This window comes from Benincasa hispida, chromosome 8, assembly GCF_009727055.1.
Source record: "Benincasa hispida cultivar B227 chromosome 8, ASM972705v1, whole genome shotgun sequence".
In the NCBI taxonomy this organism is placed as follows: Eukaryota; Viridiplantae; Streptophyta; class Magnoliopsida; order Cucurbitales; family Cucurbitaceae; genus Benincasa; species Benincasa hispida.
Window position 1 is genome coordinate 20,714,060 of NC_052356.1, and position 26,899 is coordinate 20,740,958.

A 26,899-nucleotide genomic window follows, 5' to 3' on the forward strand; every position below is an offset into this window, starting at 1 on the left:
AACTATTTTGACCGTGATGTTATGTAAGATTGACTGAAGGCATGCTGAAATTTCTTTTTCCCCTAAGTTAGACGACTATGATTATAACAAAGAAATTATGTGAATAGAGATATCCAATTTTTCCACGAGGACAGGGCTCTGTAGGACCCCGCCCCGAATGAGGTGGAGGATTCCTTGATTAGGTGAGGAATGGAGGAAAAAAATTCTCCGTGAGCTAAACGAGAACAGGGACGGGGACGGGGAATGCATTCCTTGTCCCCATCTCCACCCCGCCTCCGCCCCAATTAGCTTCTACATATTTATTTAGTATAGTTATCTAATGTTATGTTATTATTATTATATAAATATTACATTTAAATTTCAAATTTGATTATTTATTGGAAAAGATAATGAATATGCTTAAATTGAATATTTAAATTTAGATTATATATGTGAATAATTTGATTTATATTTATTTCTTTCTACTAGAAAAATTAATTAGCTTTTTTAGGCCAAAATTTGAATAATCTGTCTTTAAATTTAAACTGTCATGTAAAACTCGCCATAATAAACAATTTAGTGATAAAATTAATTATTTATTTAAAATTTGCTTACGTTAGTGATTTAAATTAATTAGTTTTTTACAACAAAAAAAAAGGTAATGGAAAAAAATTATGGAGAATCCCCGTCTCAATCCCCATGGGGAATTTCACAGGGATGAGAAATGAAATGGGGAGGCGGGAGGATGGGGAATGGTATCCTTGACCCCGCCCCGCTCCGTGGACATATCTATATGTGAACTGGTGTCTGCTAAGTTTACATGATTCTTGTTAACTTTCCTTATCTGGACATGTGTACACATATGGTTGATTGTGTGCTCCTTCGGGACCACACCATAATTGTATGTGTGCACATTTATAACCGATCGTGTACCTTTAGGATACACACCTACGACTGACGTGTGCTCCTTTGAGACACACCTACGATTGCTTTGTGTACCTTCACGATACATACAATGCGCATGTTCCTTCGAGTCACATTTATGACTGATTTGTGTACCTTAAGGATACACACTATGACTAATGCGTGTTCATTCAATATCACGTTTATGACTGATATGTGACCCTTTGGGATCATTATGACCGATATGATGGGTGTACATTGATGCCTAGATAGACTAGATAATAGATTATTTAGAGGGTCCAATAGCGGATCACTTCTTAAATATTTCATACTCACCCTTTTCTTCCTTTATGTTTTTCAGGCAATGATAGGTATAGATTGACGAGTGATAGACGAGAACCGTGATAGAGCCATATGGGAACAAGAGAAATTGCTTCTGCTCAGTCTATGTTTTTTTTAGTCATTTGAATGTTTTGAAACTAGAATTTAATGTCAGACATAAAATTTAATGTTTTGAATGTTTTCTTTATAAAAGTTTTTAGGGGGCCTTGAATAAAGAGTTTATTTATTTGTTCCTTTATTGTTTATTGACTTTGTGAATTGTTTTGAAAATTGTCTCTATCGTTTTAACGGGTTCAACTTTAGTGGTCAAAATGTTTTGAATGCCAATGCGTAATTATAAGTAACGACTCTTGTCGGAGTACTCGAAAGATCATGTCGTTACAAATTTGGAGGTGAAAGTGGTGTCCATATACTTAATTTAAAAAGAAAAATAAAAAACAAAAATAAAAAACAAAAAGGTTACCAAACTGGGCTAAATTATGTAGTGGTTTGAACTCATAATGGATCATCTTTTCTGTTACCATTTTAAATCATCAATTGACCAAAAGCTTAGTTAATGGGTGAAGACAAATTTAATCTTATGTCACTAAGATTCCATTGATAAATCAATTATAATGTGCAAGAATAGTAAATGTAATTGGATTAGTTTTGATCATGTTTAATCATGAATTTGTCACATTTATTTTTATCGTTATTGTTTGACCCTAAACGATAACAATATCTATAATAGTAAATGTGACAAATTCATACTTTTCATACTATAATACATTAACAATAATGATAACGTAATTTCAAAACACCAAAAACATTAATCACCCATTGTTCATCAATTAATTTGCATTTTTTTATTATATATTAGACAATGAGCCTCACGTGCCAGCAAAATACGAAACACAAGATAAACAACAACAGATGTAATCTATCGAAACTCACTTTTCATATTACCATTTTTTTTCTCGTTACTGTAAACATGGCCCGATTTTAAATCAGAACATATTAAAAAAATTTCTGCTCAAAATAGGCTAGATTTGGTAGGATTTCCATCAAAATTGGACTAATTCCAACTTTGTCCTTGTTGAGTTGAGGAAAAAATAACAAAATTAATTCGGGCATAGTTTGAAGGCGAGCAACCAATTAGCGAAGGATTGTGTAGTTGTAATTATTCTAAGCAAGCTCTTCTTGAAAATGGATTACGATGGTTTCAACAACAAATTACCTAAACCATAAATTATATAAATTATATTTCCAAAATAAAACCGATACGCACAATTTAACATCAATCGGAGAAAATGACCAATCAAATGTAAAGGTAGAAAAAATAATCTAAACCCTATAAATCTTAAATATTTATTTACTAATTTAAATATATTTTTTAAAAAGAAAAAATATCAAACTATTTACAGAAATTAAAAAAAAATAATCCTATAAACGATAGACACGACAAACTTCTAACAACCTCAAAAAAAAAAAAAAAAAATTTTTTTTACTATTTTGTATAAATAGTTTATTTATTTTTTGTTTTTTAAATTTTATCCCTATTTTTTTCATTTTTTCAATTTCAACCAACTCTATCAATTTTTTTTAGCGATGCTTAACTCAGTTTAAAATGTGAAAATTGGATTTTTTTTCCCTAAATAATTTCGTTTGCCCCGCACGTGTGGGTGACAGCGTGGCACTTCCCCTTTGCTTTGCCATTTCGATAGGAAAATGGATAATTCAATTTTAATTTCCGGACCTTCTTCCTCCTCCACTGGACTGTCAGCCCCTTTCATCTTCAACCATTTCCTCTCTCTCTTTCTCTCATGCGAAGCTGAAATTTATTCCTTTGATTCCTTCCAGAATCAAAACTCTCCCATGGCGAAAACCCTAATTTCATCTTCACCTTTCGTCGGTTCTTCTCTCCCATCTCTCTCTCGCCATGTTCGTCTCCACAATCTTCCTCACCGGAGACACGTCGCCACCAGAGTCAATTTCAGCTTCCATGAACTTCCCCCTATCCATACCTTTGATTCCGCCTTCAATTTTGAAGCAATTGTTAGCAGAGCCGAAGGCCTGCTCTATACACTTGCTGACGCAGCGGTTGCCGTGGATTCCACTGTTTCAGGTGGCGCGGCGTCGAGTTCCACTGATACCGCGGTGCAGAAGAATGGCGGATGGTTTGGATTTATCTCCGAGGCCATGGAAGTCGTTCTTAAAGTAAGTTTTCGCGTCAATAAACTCGCCTTGTATAGCTGATAATTCATTTCGTCTCAACGCTTGTTAATTACTCTGCTGAGGATAAGAGAAACTAGTGTATTGAGTGTTGGAAATGGTAGAATGTCCTTATAAGTCGGATGATTAAAGATTCTCATAAGTAATCATCAGAATTTCTGTATTTTGGGGATTCTTTGGGTATGGATGATATCAAGCACTACAACTCTGAAAAATTCATATATGCATAGTGGAACAGTGAATATGCTGTCACCTTTTATGGCATTTCCTGAAATGCATCTGTTTTTCTATGTTGCTCTGTGACTGAATGGTGAAACGAAATTTTGACGTGCCAATTCAACTGTATCAGGTGTTGAAGGATGGACTAGCGGCTGTGCACGTCCCATATTCATATGGATTTGCAATTATTTTACTTACAGTTATTGTTAAAGTTGCTACTTTTCCTCTCACGAAGCAGCAGGTTAGTTGATTCTGCCATGACAGTTAAAAAAGGAATTCTCATAATCTGATGACACATACTTCTCTTATGACGAGTGCATTCCAGTTGGTATAGGATAAGGGATAACTAACACGAGTCAATGCTTTTGTGATGTGTAGGTTGAGTCAACATTGGCTATGCAAAATCTTCAACCGAAGATCAAAGCCATCCAACAAAGATATGCAGGAAATCAGGTGGGGCATTTCTGTCCATTATGGAAGCTAGCAAGCTTTTGAGCTTGGATTGAGGGGATTTTCCTCTCTTGTTTCAATTATAAAGTAATTCCTTCTATCGTATTATTTTCTCTATTTTCAAGGAAAGAATACAACTTGAGACATCGCGGCTTTATAGACAAGCAGGAGTTAATCCTTTGGCAGGTACAAAGCACTCGCGAGTCCTTTTTACCCTCTTGTTTTTCATGTGTTGTTTATTTATTTATGGTTTTGCTTGATATCTATGCATACTTCAAAGTCCAATTTCATGTTTCTGTAGGTTGTTTCCCAACTTTAGCCACCATACCTGTCTGGATTGGTCTATATCAGGCCCTTTCTAATGTGGCAAATGAGGTAACTAAACTGTTGTGGTCATTGATGTTTATATAGGCCACTTGAAATATAACTAATTTGTTCTTTCTGATGTTACTAATTCTTGAAGGGATTACTGACTGAAGGTTTCTTTTGGATTCCCTCTCTTGGTGGACCAACTACTATTGCTGCTCGACAAAGTGGAGCTGGAATCTCTTGGTTGTTTCCTTTTGTGGTAAATTGAATTCCACAATTTTGACTTATGTTACCCAAATTTTGATTCCTGCCCATTTTTTATTTTGTTATTATTTATTATTTATTATTTTTAGTTATCTAAGCAAATCTCACTTCCGGGATACCAGAACTTGATTCTGATGCTGATTGTTGAACATTTAAATCTGAAGCGAATATTATCTGTTTTTAAAGATGTTCACGTGGTTTGTTGCTTTCATGCTTTTGAAAAATTGTGGGTATAAAATTTTGAAAAGCTTCATTTTTTCACTCTTTCTTTGCAAATACACTCATAAGCTGCTGCTTTGTTTATTTTTTTCTTGATGTGGTACAGAAATGCATTCTCCTCTTGATAGAAAATTATTTTTCCATTAGATTACAGTAGAAAAAGTTGTCAAATGCCCCCAATCTCTCCCACAATCCAATCTAATTTGGATTTTCTATTACTCGATGGTTAGATACCTCTTAAATTATAGAAATCCTATGATAAGACTTGGAAATTTTATTGAAGGATCAATAAGAAAATACCACGAGTGATTTGAGATACTTGGACCCTCTCCTTGAATTCTCAAGACTAAAAATCCACAATATTTGCCTACCTCTAGAAAAGCCTGACCCTTCCATTTATCCAAACTTGTCTCTAATAGCTCGTGACGAACTACCTTGTTACTTCATATATATCAATGAACAATACAACTTGTTGATATGGTTAAATTTTCCTTCACCCATCAACTTAAGCTTTTGGGATCAATTGGTGATTTAAGATGGTATCAGAGCAGGTGGTCCAGGGAGGTCTTGTGTTCAAGTCCCTACAATATTGTTTCCTTTCCGATTAATATTGATTTTCACTTGTTGGGCATTCTTCATATTTCAAGCTCACAAGTGAGGGGGAGTATTAGATGATATATAATTAAATTTACCTTAACCCATCAGCTTAAACTTTTGGGCCAATTGGTGATTTAAGAAAACTCTTTTCATTAATTAGCTTTTGTTACTCCCTAGTCCTGCAATAAAGCACAATCTAATTTAAGTTATCGATACTTGTGCTTAATAATATTAACTTAAATAAGTCAAGGTTAAAGTTTCATCAAGAATTCATTACAAATTTCTATAGATGTTCATAAAAGCTGTAAATTGTTTTTCAAGTTTTTTAATAATTGAATATTCATTGATGTATATGTAAATTAGATTTCTTTTTCTTTAAAAAGAAGCAACTTCTCATTGATATAATAAAAAGGGAACAAAATTTAAAGGATACAAACTCCTGAAGGGGGTGAAAAAGAAAAAAAAAACAAAAAACAAAATGACAAATACACCCATATAGAGAACAAACATGAACATAAACTTTTCATAGACCTAACAAAACACACCCCTATCGAAAATGACTCTTACTACATTTGCTACCATCTTGAGAAACTTGCGAATGTTGGGAAGGGCCTTCCAAATTAGCTGCTATAGATTTGTCTTTGTACTTCTCAGAAATGGTTGAGTAACTATCATTTAGCTCTTGTTTGTATTGGAGGAGAATTTCTAACTTCTTTTGAACATATTCTATGCTACAAAGAAACATTCCACGACAAATGAATACCAAGTCCCATCATGTTGTGCAATCCAAGGCTCCATACAAACACATGTGACGCCATAGAGAAGCTTTAATACGCAAGGCACAATACATAAATTTGAATGATTAACATCATCATGGAGATCAATGTTTTATCTTCAGCCTGGGGGGTGCTCTACCTTTTTCTATTCTACAGCAGTAGAGGGGGTCCTCTTCTATAAATGATCCAGCACATAACAATACACTCTTTTTGTGAGGGGAAGGGGGAGGACAATGATATTGAGATCAATGTTTCATATAGTTTGTTTTGTTGTTGTTGTTGGTTTATACATACATATATACATACATATATATATCTATATCTATATATCTATATATATATATAGTTTGTTGTTGTTGTTGGTTTATACATACATATATACATACATATATATATCTATATCTATATATCTATATATATATATAGTTTGTTGTTGTTGTTGGTTTATACATACATATATACATACATATATATATCTATATCTATATATCTATATATATATATAGTTTGTTGTTGTTGTTGGTTTATACATATATATATCACTCCTTAGTAGCTTTAAAAATGTGCACTGAAAAAACTTTTGTTCAATAAAGTTAGATCTCTTTCATGGTTAGAGTAGAGCCCTTTTTATGGTTCTTCACATTTTTCTGGGTTTTATCTTTATATGCCCTCACATTCTTTCATTTTCACTCGATGAAAGTTTAGTACTTCATACAAAAAAGAAAAGTTAGTATATGCTATAAAAATAAAAATAATACTAGTGACTAAAGAAAATTCAACCTGGGTTTTGTAATTTTATGTTTGCAGGATGGCCATCCACCATTGGGCTGGTCTGACACTGCAGCATATCTTGTATTACCTGTTCTCCTTGTCATATCTCAGTATGTATCGATGGAACTCATGAAGCCTCCCCAGGTGAAAACACATCTCAAGTTTGTCTGCTGTTTAATTGACCATTTCAAGTCTCTTTAAGGATTCTGAGTCTGATTTGCTTTTATTCAGACTGATGATCCAGCACAAAAGAACACACTCCTCATTTTCAAGTTTCTTCCCCTCATGATCGGTTACTTCTCATTGTCTGTTCCGTCAGGATTATCAATTTACTGGTTGGTTTCTTATGATGGTTCTAATTTTCATTATTTCCCTATATCTTCCTCTGTTGTGCACTTATCGTCTATCTGCTGAGACACCACAAATGCCTGTTTTTTGGATTCGACTCCTGTTGTATGTATTATTCTTAGAAAAATGGTTTGCGTTAGCTAAGAAATGATGTTATATGTTAGGTTCACGAACAATGTTCTAAGCACGGCTCAGCAAGTATGGTTACGCAAATTAGGAGGTGCAAAGCCTGTTGTAAATGAGAATGCTGCTGGAATCATAACAGCTGGACGTGCCAAACGAACGCCTGAATCAGAAAGAACGGGTGACAGGTAATTTTATTTTCAAAGAGACTTATTAAATGCTTTTTTACTTCATTTAATGACCAAGAAATGTTAAAATAGGTTTAGGCAGTTAAGGGAAGATGAGAAGAAGAATAAGTTAAGCAAGGCAGCTCGATCAGAAGATATTCAAACTTTGGCTTCTGAGTCTGACAATGAGGATGGGTATGATGGGGAGACAACTGAGAAGGTAAAAACTCAGTGTTGAATGTTCTTACTTGAAAGTATAAATCCCAAATGAAATTTACTTTACTGTCAGTCTATCACTGCGGAGTGAAATATTTAGCTGTCTTGTTTGCTATACTGTCATTGAAAAAAATGTTCCGGGAGAAAATAGTTGATTTACTGAAATTAAATACAGCCGCATTGTTGTATAGGAACTACTACTCTAAAGTGCCACAGAATAATAGGCCCTCCGTGCACCCAATAGAAAAATATCAATGAAGTTCGTGTATATATAAAAATGTATTGTGTAATAGTAATACCATCTCAACAAATTTAGTATTATGATCATGAAAATGTAAAGAAATTACAGCTCTTTATTAATAGATTATTTAAAGGGACGAAAGTCTGGAACAGATTTATTAATTTCTTCATAACCGCTATAAATGGGCTTTTTTCGGTGTGCTTGTCAAATACTGGTAGAAACTACTTCTATTCTGTCAAGAGTATGGACTGTAATTGATTATGTGACATTCTTGACTTGCATTGTTGTCAAGCAAGTCTATCAGATGATGTTCATAGCGGGGGTTGCTCTGCAGCGAGCTAATTAGTTCTATGATAGTAATCTTAACCATTAATCTTTTTTGCGACAAATTGTAGCATATTTAGACTTGATTAGGTGTTAACTGTTAACAAAGACGACCTTTTCTACTGCATTATTGAATTGCACATATGATGAATTTTCTAGTCCATGAAATGATGGTATGATAATCCAATTAATTATTGTATATTTTTTTTTCTCCTATGTTATTACTAATTATGTTAGAAAAGATAAAAGACATGCAATTTAGATTCTGTTTTATATTTTCAGATTCACCAGTGAATCAATGTTTGGGAGGCCGTTTGAATTCTGTTTTCGAAAATTATTTTCGGATTCTGTGATCAAAACAATGCAATTTTTGAAAACAACATTTTTATGTTTTCAATGTATTTAGATTTTGAGTTTGAAATTTTAAAATGTAGAATTATATTAAAAATAATAAAAACATTAACAAATATAGTATTTCATGTTATAAACTCAATTATTTTTGTTAATTTAAATGATATATTATATAATGTATTATAAATTATATGATATGAGAAAATAATAGTTATACAAAATTTTTAACATAAACCAAGTTCATAAATTAGTTAATAATAGTTTTTATTTAATCTAATATTTAGTAACTATAGTTAGTTTTGTGGATTATAAATATAATATCAGATACATTTTAAACAATTGTTTGAATTGGAATTTGATTTCTAAATATGTTACCAAACACATATCTGAAAACATGAAATACAACATTGTTTTCATTGAATTCCTTATTTTCAAATTTCTGTTCTCAGATTATCTACCAAACGGACCCTAATTCTTTTCCAATTCAAAATCAAATTGGCTTGAAGCCTGATAGATTATAGTGTATGAAACTACATGGATGATATCTTTTCTTAGTGCTCTGTTTTATCTGTTTACTTATTATCGTTGTCCTTATTTCTTAATTCCGAAGTAGAGGAAGATCGTTGGTCTTTTTGTATTGTGCATTGATCATTAATTTTCATGATAATTGATGGCTTGCTGGTACAATGTTTATATCTATTTGGTGATTTATCAGGCTTTCGTCAAAAACTAATTTGAAGTGTTTTAACAGGGTGAAGACAGTCTAGAAGAGGCATATGCATCAAGTGCAGACAAAGAAGTCCCAGCCTATAATCGACAAAAGAGAAGCAAACGATCAAAGAGGAAACGTGCAGTATGAAAGATTATATACTGATATATTTGTAGGTAATTTTGAGCCGTGTATATCTCGACATATTGCGAAGTAGTTAAAACATAGTGACCACCACTTTTATGGCTAATTCATTTTTGAATATAGTGCAAATAAATTCAATTAGTATTCCTATTTTTTTTTTTTTTGGAAAGGGAATAATTAGTATTCCTATTAGTTAAACATAAATTATCCTGCTACCTTTTGATAAGTCCAAAGAGGTTGAATGAAAGCATTAGAAATGTGACTTACCCCATACTGTGCTTATTTGGGAATATCTAGTTAGAGTTAATCTTTTGCCATTCCTCGCGTGAAAGTTAAAAATTTACTCAGCCAATAACATATTTTTCATTGGATATATGTGAATTAGTGATTGATTTCTGTTGCATTTAGGGAGGCTACTACTTGCCATTTGGACTTATTTGCTGGCCTGCTCATCTTTTGTTAAGCATCCACTTGTAAATACGTATGTAAGGAAGGGTAAAAAGGGAAACTAGGATTCGGTAGTTGGTTAGAGAATGTGTTCCTTAATAGATAGGGGGCAGAGAGGACTATAGGGGAAATCAGTTATTTTGGTAAGTGTAGTACTGTCTGGGAGAGAGACTTGGTTTACTGTTTTGTTGAGAAGTACATATTGATATTGATGCCTAATGTCCTGATTTGATGTGGTTTGAGACGATGATGTTTTTCAATTTACTGACGGAGCTTTGTCTAAGAAGGTGAGAAATATAGTGCATGAAAGGAGAGATTTTTGTACGGTTGATTCATTTTCAGTCCCCTAAATAATTATTGACCTGCCTCTCACAAACTAATGAAATCTAACCTTCTGTTTACGCAAAGTGCACTATTACCGCATTTGATTTACATAGTATCGCGTTAAAGATAGTCATGTCTATCGTAGTCTTAAACATGATGATCATGTCCATCGTGATCCTCATTTATCTCTACTACACCGTAATATTCATTGGAAAAGCACTGCAAAATGTGAGAAAAATTGAAGATTGCGATAGGCATAACCATCACATTAGGGCTATGATAGACATGATTATCCCTAACATAAGCAGAAAGTTAGATTTCATTGGTTAGTGGGGTGGGATATTATTCATTTAGGTGGCTGAGAATGGATCATCCGTACAAAAAACTCTATTATGTATTTTCAGTCATTCTCTAAGCATAAGTGTGTGAATCTATTGCCAAAGGGCAGAAGGAAGAGAAGAGTCTTCATCCATATTCTACAAGTGATGATAGGAATACAGTTTATGTTTTGAATACAGAAAGAAATGGACAGCCAAAACGCATGCTTTGGTCATTTCCTTGATGGAGGCAGATGATTCCCCTCTGGATTTGGCACTGATGGCTTTTTATGAGCTCTCTTCTCTATTGCCTGGTTTCCATCATCATAACAATGAACACAATTTCAGGTATGAATTCTTTGCATCTTATTAAAAAATCAATCTAAAGAAGAGGGACAGATTAAAAAAAAAAAGGTGACTTATTTATTTATTTATTTAAAGTTTAACACTTACAAGATGGGAGATTGAATTGTCGATCTCTAGGATAGTAGTGGGTGGAGCTATGCTTGAATTGATTTTTATGTTTGTTTTGAGGGGCACTATATATATATATATATAAAAGTTGTTTTTTAATATAGAAAAATGAACTAAAATATTTACAAATATAGCAAAATTTTACTATTTATCTATAATAAACTGCGTGATACAGATAGAATCGTGGCTTATCATAGATATACTGTGATGTTTTATTATTATTTGTAAATATTTTAGCAGTTTTTTCGTTTAAAATAAATTTTCAAAAAATAAAAGGATGGTTATTGTTATTTTTTTTTTTATTACAAATGATTAGGTATATAGTATTTTTTTTATAAATAAAAGATTTATGAATATTGTATATTTTGTATTAACTTTTTTCCCTCTGAAGTCATTAAAAAAAATTAGGGCAAATTTCAAAAATTATTCTTATAGTAAGATTTATGAATATTGTATATTTTGTATAACATTAGTTGGAAAATTTGGTTTTGTTTTGGCAGTTAATTATTTTAATATGATGAGAGAAAAAAAATTCCATTATGAAAAAAAACATATTAATTTTTCTCTCTATGAATGTCTTTCTCTCTCGTCCACTCGAGGATTAAAAAATATCGAGGCCGGTGTCAATATTGATATTTTTGACACATTTCTTTCTCTAAGAAAATTTCACTTTGTTCTTCGTGCTAAAAGAAAAGATTAATAATATTGATAATAATAACAACAATGCTTTGTTCTCTTAACAAGGGATTTTTTTTAGGATTGTTTTCAAAGATAGAAAAATGAATAAAAATATTTACAAATATAACAAAGTTTTATTGTCTAAGATCACAATAGATGTGATAGATTACTACCTGTGTCTATATGTATCATAGACACAGATATTAGTTCGGTAATATTTTGCTATTATTTATAAATATTTTTAGCAGTTCTGTTATTTAAAATAATTTTCCTTCTTTTTTTTTTCCTAGGATATTAGTTTTCGTTTTCATACACTTTCATATTTGGGACTAAATTTTGACTACAGCATCTTTATAGTTGAGTGACGAGAATTAAATTTGTGAAGAAAATGAAAATTAGTGTAAAGACTAATACAATGATGGATTGATTTTTTAGTCAGATTTACTATTTGGAAAAAAAAATAAGTTGGATAAAAGAACATAATAAGACAGTATAACTATAATAAGTTCATATTACCTTTGAAACTAATGCACCATGGATGTACCTTGAATTCGAGCTCCGATAATGAACAGATTTTATCTCTACGTAAAATCAAGAAACAGTAGTTGATTAACTACTTTAGAACTCCTCTTTCATATTAAAATATGAATGAAATATAACCTACAAGCTTTATATNAGAGGCCTGTTTTTATGCATCTTTTAAAAAAATATATATATTTAATATATAATTTTTGTTGTAGGTTAAGATTCAGTTTGGAATACTTTTCGGTATGACTTATGAGCACTTATTAAAAAAAATAATTTTACCATTTTTAGATAATGCTTTTAACAATGTGTTTTTTTTTTCTCTATAAATCACATATAGGGTTTTCTTTTCTTATTATATATTTAAGTTTCTTTTGTTAATCTCTTCAAAGTCATTTTTGGATAATCTTTCTCTCAATTGTTTCTCAAAAGCAAATTCAATTTTTCTCAGTGTTTTTTATTTATCAAATATTTCTTTTCCAAAAAGAACACTTTCGATTATCTAAAACCATTCAAATGGTTATGCATATATTAACGCACTTAAAATTATTTCTTTTTCTTATTTCTTTTTTTTTTTTCAAAAGTGTTTAGAAAAAAATGATTTTTTTATATAAAAAAATCAAAATTTTTTCAACCCACCATAATTTTTTTATTTTTTCTTTTAAATTACATTTTTGGTTGATGAAGTTTGGGTTGATAGCATTTGGAGTTTCTAAATTTCTAAATTTGATATGATAACCTTTGAGATTTGAGTTTAGTAGTAATTTGGCTCATGTTGTCAATTTTTTCGTTATCTAAAGAAAATTGTCAAAATGAACATAGCTCAACTGACATATGAGTGTATCAACTGACATATGAGTGTATTAGTAGCCACGACATCTATAGCTTGAATCTCCCTATCCCCAATTGTATAAAAAAATAAATTATGCAAGGTGGCAGCAATAAAGTTAATAATATATCACCACTTTAATATATTTTAACGTGTTGTTTTCAAATATAGAAAAATATAAACCAATATATTTACAACTAATAGCAAAATATCACAATCTATCTGCGATAGATCGCGATAGATAACGATAAGCTATTATTTGTATCATAATAGATACAGATAGTAGTCTATCGCAGATAGACTGTAATATTTTGTTATTAATTATAAATATTTTCAGCAGTTTTATCATTTAAAATAATTTCTTTATTTTAACATGAACAAAGGAAGTGGAAAAGAAATAAACAAAGGAAAAAGAGAGTGGCAGTGGTAGCCATGGATGAAGTGTGGAGATAGAGGCGATATATATATATAGTTTAAAAAAGTCACGACAATTTTCATTAGAGTTAAAATTGACGGCAGAAACCTAAATGCTACCAAAACTCGAACCTCATATGTAAATTCAAAGACTAAAACACTACCAAATACGAGGATCAAAAGTTTTAGGGCTTGTTTAATAGGAAGTTTAGAAATAGAAATTTGAAGATAAGGGATTCAACAAAACATGGTTGTATTTCATGTTTTCAGATATGTGTTTAGTAGTAGATTCATAAATTGAATTCTAATTTAAACAATAATTTTAAATTTGTTTGATACTATATTTATAAATCATACAACTAGTTGTCCTAGTTACCTGCTAAATATTAGGTCGACTATAAACTATTATTAATTAATTTATAAATATGTATATGTTAAAAAAATTGTATAATTGTTATTTTATAATATTATATAATTTATAATATATTAAAACATTATATATTTTAATTTAAAAAATGAATTGAGTTATAACATGACATATTGTATTTCTAAACATTTTTATCTTTATTTAATATAATTTGGTATTTTGAAATCTAAAATTCAAAATTTGGATATATTGAAAACATAAAAGAATATTTTTCTGAGAATTTTGATTGTTTGGAATACAAAATCTTTAAACTGTTTTCCAAAACAAAATGCAAATTGGCTGCCAAACACGAATTTACTAAACTTAGTAAATTTGAAAACAACTAAATAAGCCCATTTTCTTGTTTCTTATTCTATTATTTTTTTAAAAATAGCCTTCTTGTGTTTTTATTTTAGATTCATATGTTGATTTAAATGTTAAAATTCTCTCAATTTTGATTGTTGTATCAAATCATGATCTTTTAAAACATTAAATTTTGATTATGATAAACTTTATGATAACACCATTTATTACATAAATATTGATAGGATTTACAACTGAATTAATGAATGACAAATTGGTAAGATGTGACTCTCATAAATAGATAAAATATGTGCGAATAAGGTACCAAATTTGATCATACCTTACAACTAGCTAGTTAAGAGTTAAAACGCACACATATATATACTAAAATCTTATCTATATATGATGTCAAACTAAAAAAAAAGAAGTTAAAAGTCGTAGATTCTATTTAAAATGTATCGTACACACCCGTTCCATCAAAGCTTTTGGCCTACTTATTCTTATTTTTATCTAGCCTAATCTATTCTCTTAATTATGTCACATCTTACCATATTCTCACTAGTTAGTTCAATTCGGTATATCAAAAGCTTAAACTTCGTTAGAATTACATATAGAAAAGTACAAGACTTGTTTTATAGGAAGTGATTAGAAATTAATTGAAAAGGCATATAGTGATGAAATTTACCTGAGTTGGTGGCTCCAAAAACCACCATGGGATGAAGATGGACAGTTGGTTTTAAAGCTGCAAGCACAAACAATGACAAAAGAAAGCGACATAGTATATGTGTCATTGTTTTCATTATATTGAGAGAAAATAAGAGACCACTTTAATATGGGCACTTAGCTAGCTTGTTTAAGAAAAAGGAAAAACACATAAAATAGGGTTCTGTGTAAGGAACATTCTATGGTAATTATGGCCTTTCTTTGAAAAGGAATGGTTGACAATTGGAAGGGAATCCAATGCCACCTTGATATGATTTTATTTTTGTTTGTTTGTTTTCTTTTTCTTTATTAATATAATTCTTTCAAGTGAGTTGTTGTGTATCCAAAACTTTAAAATTTAGCCTATGGTTTTTAGTCTTTGAAAATTAAATTTATAAATACTATTTTCATTTATTGATCTTCTTTGTTTTACTTATCTACTTTTTGGAAGAGTATTTTAAAAAAATCAAGTCAAATTTTGAAAACTAAGAAAATAGACCATATTTAATAACCCTTTACTTTTAAAAATTAAACTTACCAAGTTGTACTACTTTCATTTATTGAATTTCATGTTTTGTTATTTAATATATAGGAGTATTTTAAAAAATCATGTCAAGTTTTGAAAACTTAAAAAAGTAAGATTTATTCGATAACCATTTGGTTTTTATAACTAAGCTTATAAACACTACTTTCACCAAGTTTTGAAAACAAAAAGAAAAAGTAAGGTTTAAAAACGTGTTATCATTTTTAGATTTAACTAAAAGTTCAAATGTTTGGCTTATCTGATAACCATTGCGTTTTTTGTTTTTGATTTATGAGAATTAAGCTTAGTTCCTCTGAATTTCTTACTGTAATTTGCATATTCTTGACTGCAAGAGATGGATTATTAGTCAAATTTTAAAATTAGAAAAAAAAAATTAGAAATTATTTTTATTGTTTTCAAATGATTTATTATGAATTCTTAGTTAAATTTGAGTAGTTTTCAAATATATGTATTATTTTTTTAAATGATTTATTTTCAAAACTAAATACTTGAAAAGTGACTTTTAATATATTATTTAGGCCATGTTTACTAACATGTAATGAAAATTGGCGTAATTGTAATAAAGTTTCATTGATAGATCAATCGTAATGGGTCACAATCGAAAATGTAATTGGATTGCTTTTAATCACGTTTATTTAGAATTATGTATCGTTATCATTACTATCACCATTACCTTTTAGGGTCAAACGATAACAGTAATGTAACAATAACAATAAATGTTATAGATTTTGTAATTCTCATATTGTAATTAATAGTACCATAACTATAATGGTAACTATAATGATAACGTAATTTCTACAATTGGATTGATTACCCTTCGGCCTCTGCTCCTTAAACGAATTGCACTTTTTTATTACAGATTTGGAAGTAGGCCCCAGATGTCAGTACGAGTACGGAACACAAGTAAATAATACCAAACGTAATTAAATGAGGTCCACTTTTCAGATTACAATACCTTGTATCACATTTCACCTGACGTAAATACGTGGTTTTAAATGTTTAGTTTTACTACCTCTTCAATAAACACGATTTTCATGCGGTAATCAAAATTGGTTTAAAATGATTAAAAAGAACATATTTGAGAGTAATTTTGAATATGACAAAAATGATTTTAAGTAACCATTAAAAATCACTTTCAGACATACTCTAAGAACTTACTATTGGCCAATGTATGAGTGGTGAACGTTCGTGCTATGAAATCGACATGTAAAGAATATAGAAAACGTAAAAAAATAGAGAAGATTGTCTGCTCACAGATTTATGTGGTTCACTAAAGTGTTTTAGCTATGTCCACGAGATAAAGAAAGAATAATTTAATTAGAGAGAATGTTACAGAATATGGAATGAATGACACCTCTAAGATTGGAGATTTTATATAGTACACTTGTCTAAACTCTAGAGTTATAATCGTAAACAACCATAAATAATTAAACATACAAACTACGATTTTATTCGAAGTATTAGATAAGAGATTCAAGACATTGATGGGCTCATCTTGGACATACATTTCTATTAATGTACACTATTAATGGGCTCATCTGATCATGAGAATTAACCTTGATAAAAACTAGGATTTGAATTTAGAAATCTTGGATGATGAATATAACACAATTCATTGTTGTAATTTCACTAATTAAATTCATATTTATTGGTAAGATCAATTCCCTTGTTTTTCTTTTTTCGTAATTATATTTATCTCTTTATTTTGTTATTTGTACAATTTCATCCCTCACTTTAATTTTTAAAATAAAAATTGGTGTTAATATTCACGGTGATTTTTTAATTAGAAAATCAATCTGGTGGACAACACTCACACTCTACGTATCACTATATTAAAACTTGACCTGTATATAGAAAATTTTGAAACAATATTATGTAGTGTCACATTTTGCTAAATCATCACATCAATATTTAAATTATGATGCTAACAACAAAAACCTGTAATTATTAGATTAAAATTTTCATTGAAAAAGTTAAATTTGTAGTTTAACTTTGAACTTTTAATAAAATTTTAGATAATGAAAGCATGGTGTAATTCTCATTGAAGATTGACTTCCTAATGAATGATCATTAACCCTCATCATGAAGACTTGCAATTACTGCATTTTCCTTTTCCTTTTCTTTATTGTCACTTTTCTCATTTCCAACTATATGTATCAATATTATTGAAAAATAAATAAATTATGATCTTAACAATCTTATCTATTAAATCTAATTAATTCCATATTTTAAAGTCTGATGGCAAAATTTGGTGGAACGATCCCAGTTGACTTTCACGTGTGACCAACAGGAAACTTCTAATTTGAAAATGTCGTCACCTACAAAATATTCAAAATAATATATTGGTGTGGTGCTTGTCACAAACAATGCGATGCTTAAGTTAGATCATAGTTAAGGGTCAGAGCAAACTTTTATGGAAGAAGATGAACCAACCGAGCTGTCATATTGCTCTATTTATGTGATAGAGTCAAATTTGGGTTCCCTTTATCTTAGGATTATGATTTCCTTTATTCTTTTGAAAAAAGGATTCTCAAAAGTTGGATTGAGTCACAAAGGATGTTCCAGATAAAATAGGCCTATCAAAATAGATCTCACGTGAGGGGCACATCAGCCTTGGCCCACTTGGACTTGCCTCCTGCTATTCTCCAATATATTTGAATGAGGTATCTCTCATGATTTTAATCTCTTTCTTAGGTTTCTTCGTGGGTCCAAAATTATCCATAACAAAGTCAATTCATATTAATTTTGTTTGGTTAAATTATTAAAAAAAAAAAACTCCTATTCTTTCGGTAGTTGTAATAATACCATATTTGATCTATTATAAATATTTCAAACCTATATTTGAACTAGAAATGTTTTAGAATATCGGATGAAAATTGAGACATGAAACGGTGTGACAAAGGAGTCAATTTAATTTGCTTTTTTTTTAAATAAAAAAATAAAAAAAGCTCCAGCCTGTGGGAATATGTCACTACAGTTATTATTTTGTGTAGACTATAGAGCTAGAAGGGTCTCCATATTCATATTTGTCAATATTGGAAACATAGCTGAGCCTGGTTGTTTTCAAAACTTAGTCTAATTGGGTTCAAGTTTCAAAGACCATATTCATATTTAATCAAATTAACTGTTCTTACTTGTTTGAGAATGAATAAAATAAGGTTATATTGTTATTTTTGTTCTTAAACGAGTTTTAATTTTTTTTTTTTTTTTTTTAGAATATGTGATATTATTATACAAGAACAAAGGGGATCCCACAACCCGGAATCAAGGCATCAAAGTAACAAAGTACAAGCAAAGACAGGGAAACAAAACCAAAACAAAGCCAACAGGATAAGACCAGAACAAAACCAACACATAAACGCAAACTCGCAAACCACCAAGGTGAAAGACAGAGAAAAGAACCAAAAACCTCACAAACTAGGGGCTACAACAAAACAGAGAACAACATGAAGTTCAAAAAGAAAAAACATCCGTACACGCACTAGATAAGTCCAAGAAGGTCAACCTGCCAGGAAATAGCACGACCACGAACCGTAGAGACCATAAGGTGAACCAGAGCAGACACCGACCTCGGTCCGACCTCCATGCAGCCGCCGATTACGCTCCTGCCAGATGTAGTATATGAAAGCACACCAGAAAACACGGAACAACTTACTATGCACCCCATTACCCGACCCCACTCGGCACAACCAACTTAACTCTACATCCCAACCAGCCACCCGATCCATTGAACCCAACTGACGCAACATACTAGACCACAACTCTCTCCCAAACCCACACTCAAAAAATAAATGATCCCGCGACTCCACACCTCCCCCACACAGAAGACACCCCCCCTCTGACAGCACACCCCAACTCCTCAACCAATCTCGCGTACCCAACCTATCCCTCATTGCTAACCATGCACAGAAGGAGTGACGCGGAATACCACCCGCCGCCCAAAATACCAGCCCAAGACACCCTAGGACGATGAGGACGTATACTCTTCCAAGCACTAGAGATAGAAAATCGACCACTAGCATCCGACACCTAAACCCAATAATCCTCTCTCCTCACTTAGGCCCTACTGCCTGGATAAAACCCATATCTCAAGCAGCTCCCAAGACACTGTAGGCCACCTCCAACCTCCCTCACCATCCATGAACTCCGACAACCGCGCTTCCAAACTACTCATTGCATCATGAACCATCGTAGATCCGTATGAGTCCAAAATCGCGACCCCCGACAGCCAGGGATCCCACCAAACAAAACAAGACCGTCCATCGCCAATCATCAAATGAACCAGATGCTTGAATCTATCTTTACTTCGCAAGATAGCCCTCAAGCACCAAGACCTCCCAACCTCACTCCGAACAGCCCATAACGACCGCCCACGCAGAACATACGCCTCCACCCACGCCACCTAAAGTGACCCCGATTTAATTAAGAGAAGCCAGAGCAGCTTCATAATAGCAGTCTGGTTCCAAGAGGCCACATGCTTCACACCGAACCCCCTTCCCAACGGCAAGCACACCTCATCCCACGCCATCCGTGCACCACCTCGACTCACCACACTACCTTTCCATAAATAACTCCGTAACAGACGATCAACCTCATGAGTTACACACGTAGGCAACACGAAGATGCTACACCAAAAAACCTAAAAGAACTGTAAAACAGACCTAACAAGCTGCAACCTCCCAGCAAAGGAGAGGGACCTCGCTACCCAGCTTCTAATACAAGTTGTAATCCTTTGTATCAAAGGCGCACAATCCACAACCCTCAACCAACCCGCCAATAAAGGTAACCCAGATACCTAAAAGGCAACGAACCAAGAGAGACACCCATATACGCAGCTAGCTCCTCCGCCTCCCCCGACTCCACACTCGCAACAAACATGGAACTCTTCCCAACATTTGCAACTAACCTAGACAGCTCTGAAACTCTGTCATTATCTGCCTCACCAAACTGTAACATCACACACCTTTTTATTTATTTATTAATAATGTAAAACTTTCCTTTTTCAGTAATTGTCCTTAGTTGAAGGGCATGTTTGGAAATCTGAATTTAAAGTATAAATGCGAGGATTTAAGTGTTGTCGTGGAATTTATTCAAAATCATTCAATTTTGAAAAGTTTATGCAGGAATTAATTATTTTTGGAAAAAGAAAAGGAATTAAATAGTATAAAGTGGTTAAGAAAGGATCTAATTAGAGTTATACCATTTCCTTTTATTATTATTATATTTTTTATTTTTATTATCACATCATCAATCATCATTATTATAGTATTTTTTTAAAAAATAAAAACCCCCCTCACCTTCTCCCTCACTCACACGAGCGCCCCCTCCCCCCCCGTTTTTTGCTTCCTCCGCCGCCTTTCTACGCCGCGTCTCTCAGTCCGCCCAGATTGAGCTGCCGCCCACCGCATCGCTGCCGGCTGTTCCAGCGCCACCAGCCCTGTTCGTCGCAGGACCGCCTACACCACTAGACTTGTGCTTTGAGTAAGCGATTGATTATTTTTTTGGGCAAGATTTTGGTTTATCTAGTTTGATTACCCATTTGGATTGGGTTAAAATTGTTTTTCTCTATATTTGGAATCCAGATCTAAGATTGGAGTATTTGGAGTGCGCAGCGTGCTGTTTAGCGGATTCAAGTTCGTTCGGCAAGTACTTTTGGTAAGCGTTTGACCTTGTTGTTGATTGTTAGGCACTTTTGGTTGTTGGACTGATGGAGAGTTTGTTTTAGTTTCTCGAAGGTTCCAAGTTGTCGTCCTTTGGGTTCTAAAATCTGCTAAGAGGAAATTTTGAGTCGAAATCTCGCGAATGTTGTTGATCAAGTTTCGTTGGGTAAGTTCATTGGTGATCCCAAAATTTAATTTATATGTATGAATCTTGGTTCAAGAATTTAAAATTTAGTATTATGTCTGTATTAGGGACTAATTCAAGGTTTATTTTGTGAAGAGCATTTAGCTTGATTAATATTTAACTTGACTTCGAGGTAAGTAATTTATCATTGGAAATGCCCACGGGCCAAGCTCTAGTTGTATGCTAACATGATAGTGTATGTTATGGTAATATGTTAGCATGTTGATTGACAGTATGACTTGAATCAAAGTATGTTCTGGCACAAATTCTGATTTTTTTACATACACACCTAAGTGCTTGATCGTTAGTATTGATAGTAATGTGTTTTCATATGTCGATGTCTGATTTGCTGGCGTTGAGGCATATTTGTATGTTGTAGATTTATGATATAAGTTATACATGGATGATGTATTTATATTTTGTTAAGAATTAATGGGTATGTGATGTAGCCATAGCATTAAGGATTTTTATGTGTGCTTTAAGAACCGTCAATGTTGAATTTTAGCACGTTAAGACTGTGTGAATATCCTCATTGATAGTTAGATGCTCACCAGTTTGTGTTTCCTTCGGGATTTCACCAGTTTGTGTTTCCTTCGGGATTCACCAGTTTTGTTGTTTCCTTCGGGATTCACCAATTTTATGTTTCCTTCGGGATTCACCAGTTTTGTGTTTCCTTCGGGATTCACCAGTTTTGTGGGCATACTTAACTACAATAGGATAGGACTCAGTCTCTTATATGTTACATGTATTTATGTGCCATATGTAGGTATCTAGAGGACATAGATGCCTAGCCTGACCCCAGTGGTGGGGTTACTTATTGAGTATTTTATACTCATTCTTTCTTATGTTGATGTTTCAGGTAAGGGTAGAGATGCACCGGCGATGGCGCAGCGGAATTCATGATCGGGCCATTGGGACTAGTTTTTTACACTTCCGCATCATGAGATTTATAATTCTTTTCATGTTTCCCTTAATGTTTAGTTTTGATGTTTGAAACTTATTATTAAGAATTGTTTTTCATATGTACTTATTAACCTTTATGATTTATGGGTACCCTATTATTGTTTTTAACAATTGCATTTAATAAATGTCTTTTGAACTTCTCTTGTTTTTAATTAGTATTTATTTCAAATGACTGAGCGTCGTTTTAAATTCTTTGCATGCATTTATTTTAGTAACGGCCTTACCTAGGTCCTAGGGGGTCGGGTCGTTACACAAACTCCAAAGAATCTCTCTCAGCTGCACAGAAAATTATCAAATCGTCTACAAAAACCAAATGAGTTAGGCCCAAACGCTCACACCGATCATGGAACCTAAATCACACAGAAGGTTTATTCAACAACCTAGACAAGACCTCTATCACCATCACAAACAAAAAAGGAAATAGTGGATCCCTATGCCTCAACCCCTTCCTACCAGGAAAAAATCCTTTAAGGGAACCATTAATCATCATAGAGAACTTAGGCGAAGTAACACAAGCCCTCACCCAATTAACAAACTGAAGCGGCGTACCTATAGCCAACAACATACCAAACAGAAAATCCCAATTCACCAAATCGTAAGCCTTCTGAAGGTCTACCTTTAGCACCTCTGCCCTCCTTATAGTTCCCCACGAGCTCCCGACACAATAAAATGTTATCGAATATCGACCTACCCGAAACAAACGCAGACTGATTACCACTGATGAAATCAGGCAACCACAACCGCAATCTCTCAGCTAAGATCCTCGAGATACACTTATACATAACATTGTAACATGAAATAGGATGAAACTCCTCCATACGTTCTGCTCCCCGCCTCTTAGGGACGAAAGTAATAGCAATAGAATTAACTCCACCAGGCAGGTAACATGTCTAAAAAAAATTCAGCACAGCGTCATAGAAATCATCCCCAACCACACTCTAAGCAGCTCTATAAAAATCCACCGAAAACCCATCAGGCCCAGGAGCCTTCCCAGACTTCATCGAGAATAAAGCCTTCTGAATCTTCTCCCGATTCACTGGCTGACCAAGTGTCTCCACCCCCTCCTCGGGCCAGTTAAACTGCACATTATCCCCAATTCGGGCAGTAAGATCTCTATACCCCACATGCTGAGCCCCTAAGCAACCTCGAAAGAATTCTACCGCCACCATATCATGCACCGTCTGGTGAGTCCCCCATGCATCCACGACCGTAAACAAACCACTACAGCTGCGACGAGAACGAAAACAGCGATGGAAAAAAGCTGTGTTTATATCACCTAACTCCAGCCACCTGACTTTGGCCTTCTGCCAGAGCGACGCCTCTTCCAATCTTGCCACTGACCAAAACACCTCAGTGGTCCAAGCCGCCTCCGCACACACCGACTCTGAATCAGGATTCCTTTCTACCGCAACCTGAGCAGCCTCCATAACCTTCCTAGCTGCCCGCACCTCATCAGCTAACACAGATATACACCTACCAAACGAAGCACGAAAAACCCGCTTCACTTCCTTCAAATTTCACACAAAACTAACCGTAGGAGACACATCCCCAGACCTTCTCCACACTAACCTGATAGTATTAATAATGCTATCTGCCTCCGCCCAATGAGTAAAATAACAAAACGTAGGAGGCGGCCTATTCCTTGTCTCCCCTGTAGAAACCAGAAGAGGGCTATGATCAGAAATCCCCCACTGACCAACTCTAACCTCCGAATACGGAAAAGCTACCTTCCACTTCTCATTGGACAAGCATCGATCCAAACGCCACAAAATACCATTCCCTTGAAGTTTACTAGTCCAGGTAAACCAGTTACCTATCACACCCAACTCAACCAGATCCCCCTCCAATAACACCCCATCAAACTTCTCCATCTCTTTTAAGCTAGGGCAACCACTAAAATCCTCCGAGCTACTACGAATAACATTAAAATCCCCCAAAACAACTCCAGGAAGCTGCCATGAGGCACACACATCAATCAACCGAGACCACAAGTTCCTCCTCTCACTCACGTGATTAGAGGCATACATAACACCAATATGTACCCTAGTATTAGATACAATATCCACTAAGGTTCCATAAATGAATTGATCCCCACTGATATCAATGGAAAAATCATAGACACTCTTCCGCCACATCACCCAGATCCTCCCAACTCCCTGCACACTATAGCTACACATACAACTCCAAGCATCACCAAACCTACTCATCACCATACCAAAATTCTCACGACGAACCCTCGTCTCAAGCAAACAATAGAAAGTAACAGAGGAGGAAGCTAGAAAGTCTGCCACCACCCTACACTTGACAGGGTCATTCAACCCCCTAACATTCCAGGAACACTAAATCATGAATCTTGCAAGATATCACACCTACCACGTCCTACTAGGCCTTTGCCCAAACTTCCGAACATCCCATCCATAACAAACAATGGATCAGGATCTGCCTATACTAGAGCCAATGCCAACGAGTCTCCCCTCTTATTACACAAAAAATCAAACTGATTACGATCATCAACATGCTTTACAAACCCCGTTATTCTAGGTGACCCATAAACTACTCTGCTCTTCAAGGGCGCCGTACCCGGTGACCCACTACCACCCCTATGCCCTACACCTCCTCTATCACGCCTACATCGACTAACCATAGTAAACTATTCAACCCTCCCCGTGCCCTTAATCTCATCCACTGGGCTAGCTCCCCTCGCACCCATACCCAAGTCCTACCCCTTCCTCACACTCTCAATTCCCCCATTCTCCTCCAAACACCCCTCATTGACTGCCACAATACACAACTTCTGACCCTTCTCTACACCCTGTTGCTCACACATCACCCTAGTATGCCCAAAAAAACCACAATAAGAACACCTACGAGGTTTCCACTCATACACAACTGGACTAATAAACTCCTGACCCCGCATTCTAACAGTGACTGAAGGGGGCATTAATGGATCACTATCCATCTGAACACAAACCCTCGCATATGATAACCGTCGCCGTTCTCTTGTTGCAACATCAAAAGAGACAGGTTTACCCACGACACTAGCTAATACTACTAAACCCTTATCCATCCATAACTCTAAGGGAACACACTCCAGCTTAATCCATATAGGAACAGAATAAAAAACAAAGGTTTCAGGAACAATATCTGGAGACCACTATCGTAATAAGATGGGCTTGCCACCCAAGTGCCTCAGACCATTCTCCAGCACCTAATCCTGTGAATCTACCTTCTGAAATTTAAAGATAATCAAACCGTTATCCAACACGGTAATAGTTGGCATCTCTACACATCCCCAAATTCTCTGAATAAGACGACAAAGAACAGAATACAGGAGTTTGGCATTCATAAACTGACCAACCAGAGATGTCTCCCACATACAAACATCCTCATCAATAATCTCCTCACAAGGTTCAATAATAACTTTATCATTTTCAACCAATGGGGGAATGAACTCCAAATTACCCATCAACTTAGACCAAAAAGGCCTGCCCACGAATTTCCCCCTTTCACTCCAGATCCAGAACCACACCCCTCTTCCAACTGAACCACCTTTGGACCAAACCCCCTAGCTAAACCGGTTTTAGGAACCGGCTCCTCTCGCTCACAAGAACCTGAGTGTCCACCGATCGACCCTCACTACCATAAAGCCCAACCCACGAAACCTCCTCACTGTCTGACTTCTGCCCCCCTCTGAGCCTCCCAACTCTGGCCCAGCACCACGCGACCCACCCACGAAAGCCCCCACGCTTATCAACCCTTTCCCTATCTCCCCCTACATCATTCCACTTCCTTCACTCTGCCTCAGCCCACTCCTATCAGGACACTCAATCCAGCTCCCTCAAGGACCACCTCAACACCCCTCACAACCTGATTTTCATCTGGGCCCCCAACATTCTCAAGGCTCTCAGACACCCCCTTCACTTCCTGCTCATCAACTAACCCAATACCCAGCCTACCCGATTCAACCCTCACAAGCCGAATTTCCTTCTTCAACCCAACACTCCCCATACCAGACCCTTCACCTTCCTCAGAGCGACTGTCAGACAACCCAAAATCCTTTACCTCCGAAGAACGAGCACCCACTCCCACATCAATCTCCGGTCTAAGCAAATGAAAAGGTTGACAAGCAACTCGCTCTCCATTCTTCTTCTTCAGTCTTAGAGGCGATCGCTTATGCACCATCATCACCAATTCTCACTGTGTTAAACCAAGATCACCGTTTGGCAGAACCTTGCCTCACTAATCGACCACGAACACCTCTGCCAGTCGCGCATAAAAACCGTACAGCTTCGAACCTACCAGTCAACAAGTCGTGAGCTTATTAGTCAGTCGACGGCGGTCATCGAACGCATCTATGGATCCAGGAACCTAGATGATCGACGAACGAGAAACGACACCACCAGCTTCTGTCAATCACGAAATGAAACAACCTAGGAAACGGTGGTTTCCTACCCGTAGCAAACGTA

The 26,899-nt window shown here is 34.5% G+C and overlaps 2 protein-coding genes across 2 annotated transcripts; one reads left to right on the plus strand and one right to left on the minus strand.

Annotated features, from left to right (window-relative positions):
• The first annotated feature begins 2,943 nt into the window (after positions 1-2,943).
• On the plus strand, positions 2,944-9,932 carry LOC120083270 (inner membrane protein PPF-1, chloroplastic). Its single transcript, XM_039038943.1, has 11 exons — positions 2,944-3,420; positions 3,785-3,895; positions 4,033-4,107; positions 4,230-4,290; positions 4,406-4,479; positions 4,568-4,672; positions 7,077-7,184; positions 7,272-7,375; positions 7,553-7,699; positions 7,772-7,898; positions 9,562-9,932. Exons 1-11 carry the CDS (start codon positions 3,079-3,081, stop codon positions 9,667-9,669), a joined length of 1,362 nt encoding a protein of 453 aa, XP_038894871.1. The 5' UTR covers positions 2,944-3,078; the 3' UTR covers positions 9,670-9,932.
• Positions 9,933-23,371: 13,439 nt separating this feature from the next.
• Positions 23,372-25,077, minus strand: LOC120083970. Its single transcript, XM_039039876.1, has 3 exons — positions 24,932-25,077; positions 24,003-24,755; positions 23,372-23,906 (listed from the first exon to the last, which is right to left on the minus strand). Exons 1-3 carry the CDS (start codon positions 25,075-25,077, stop codon positions 23,372-23,374), a joined length of 1,434 nt encoding a protein of 477 aa, XP_038895804.1.
• Between the last annotated feature and the right edge of the window lie 1,822 nt (positions 25,078-26,899).

Excerpts from the sequence above, each read along its gene's own strand:
- LOC120083270 (XM_039038943.1), top strand. The coding sequence starts at position 3,079 with ATGGCGAAAACCCTAATTTCATCTTCACCTTTCGTCGGTTCTTCTCTC. Across the intron at positions 4,108-4,229 it reads AAAGATATGCAGGAAATCAG|GAAAGAATACAACTTGAGAC; the intron begins GTGGGGCATTTC and ends TCTATTTTCAAG. Across the intron at positions 7,376-7,552 it reads TCAGGATTATCAATTTACTG|GTTCACGAACAATGTTCTAA; the intron begins GTTGGTTTCTTA and ends GTTATATGTTAG.
- LOC120083970 (XM_039039876.1), bottom strand. The coding sequence starts at position 25,077 with ATGGTTAGTCGATGTAGGCGTGATAGAGGAGGTGTAGGGCATAGGGGT. Across the intron at positions 24,756-24,931 it reads CATGTTGATGATCGTAATCA|GGGGTTGAATGACCCTGTCA; the intron begins GTTTGATTTTTT and ends CTGGAATGTTAG. Across the intron at positions 23,907-24,002 it reads AGCATTATTAATACTATCAG|GTGTATATCTGTGTTAGCTG; the intron begins GTTAGTGTGGAG and ends TTCGTTTGGTAG.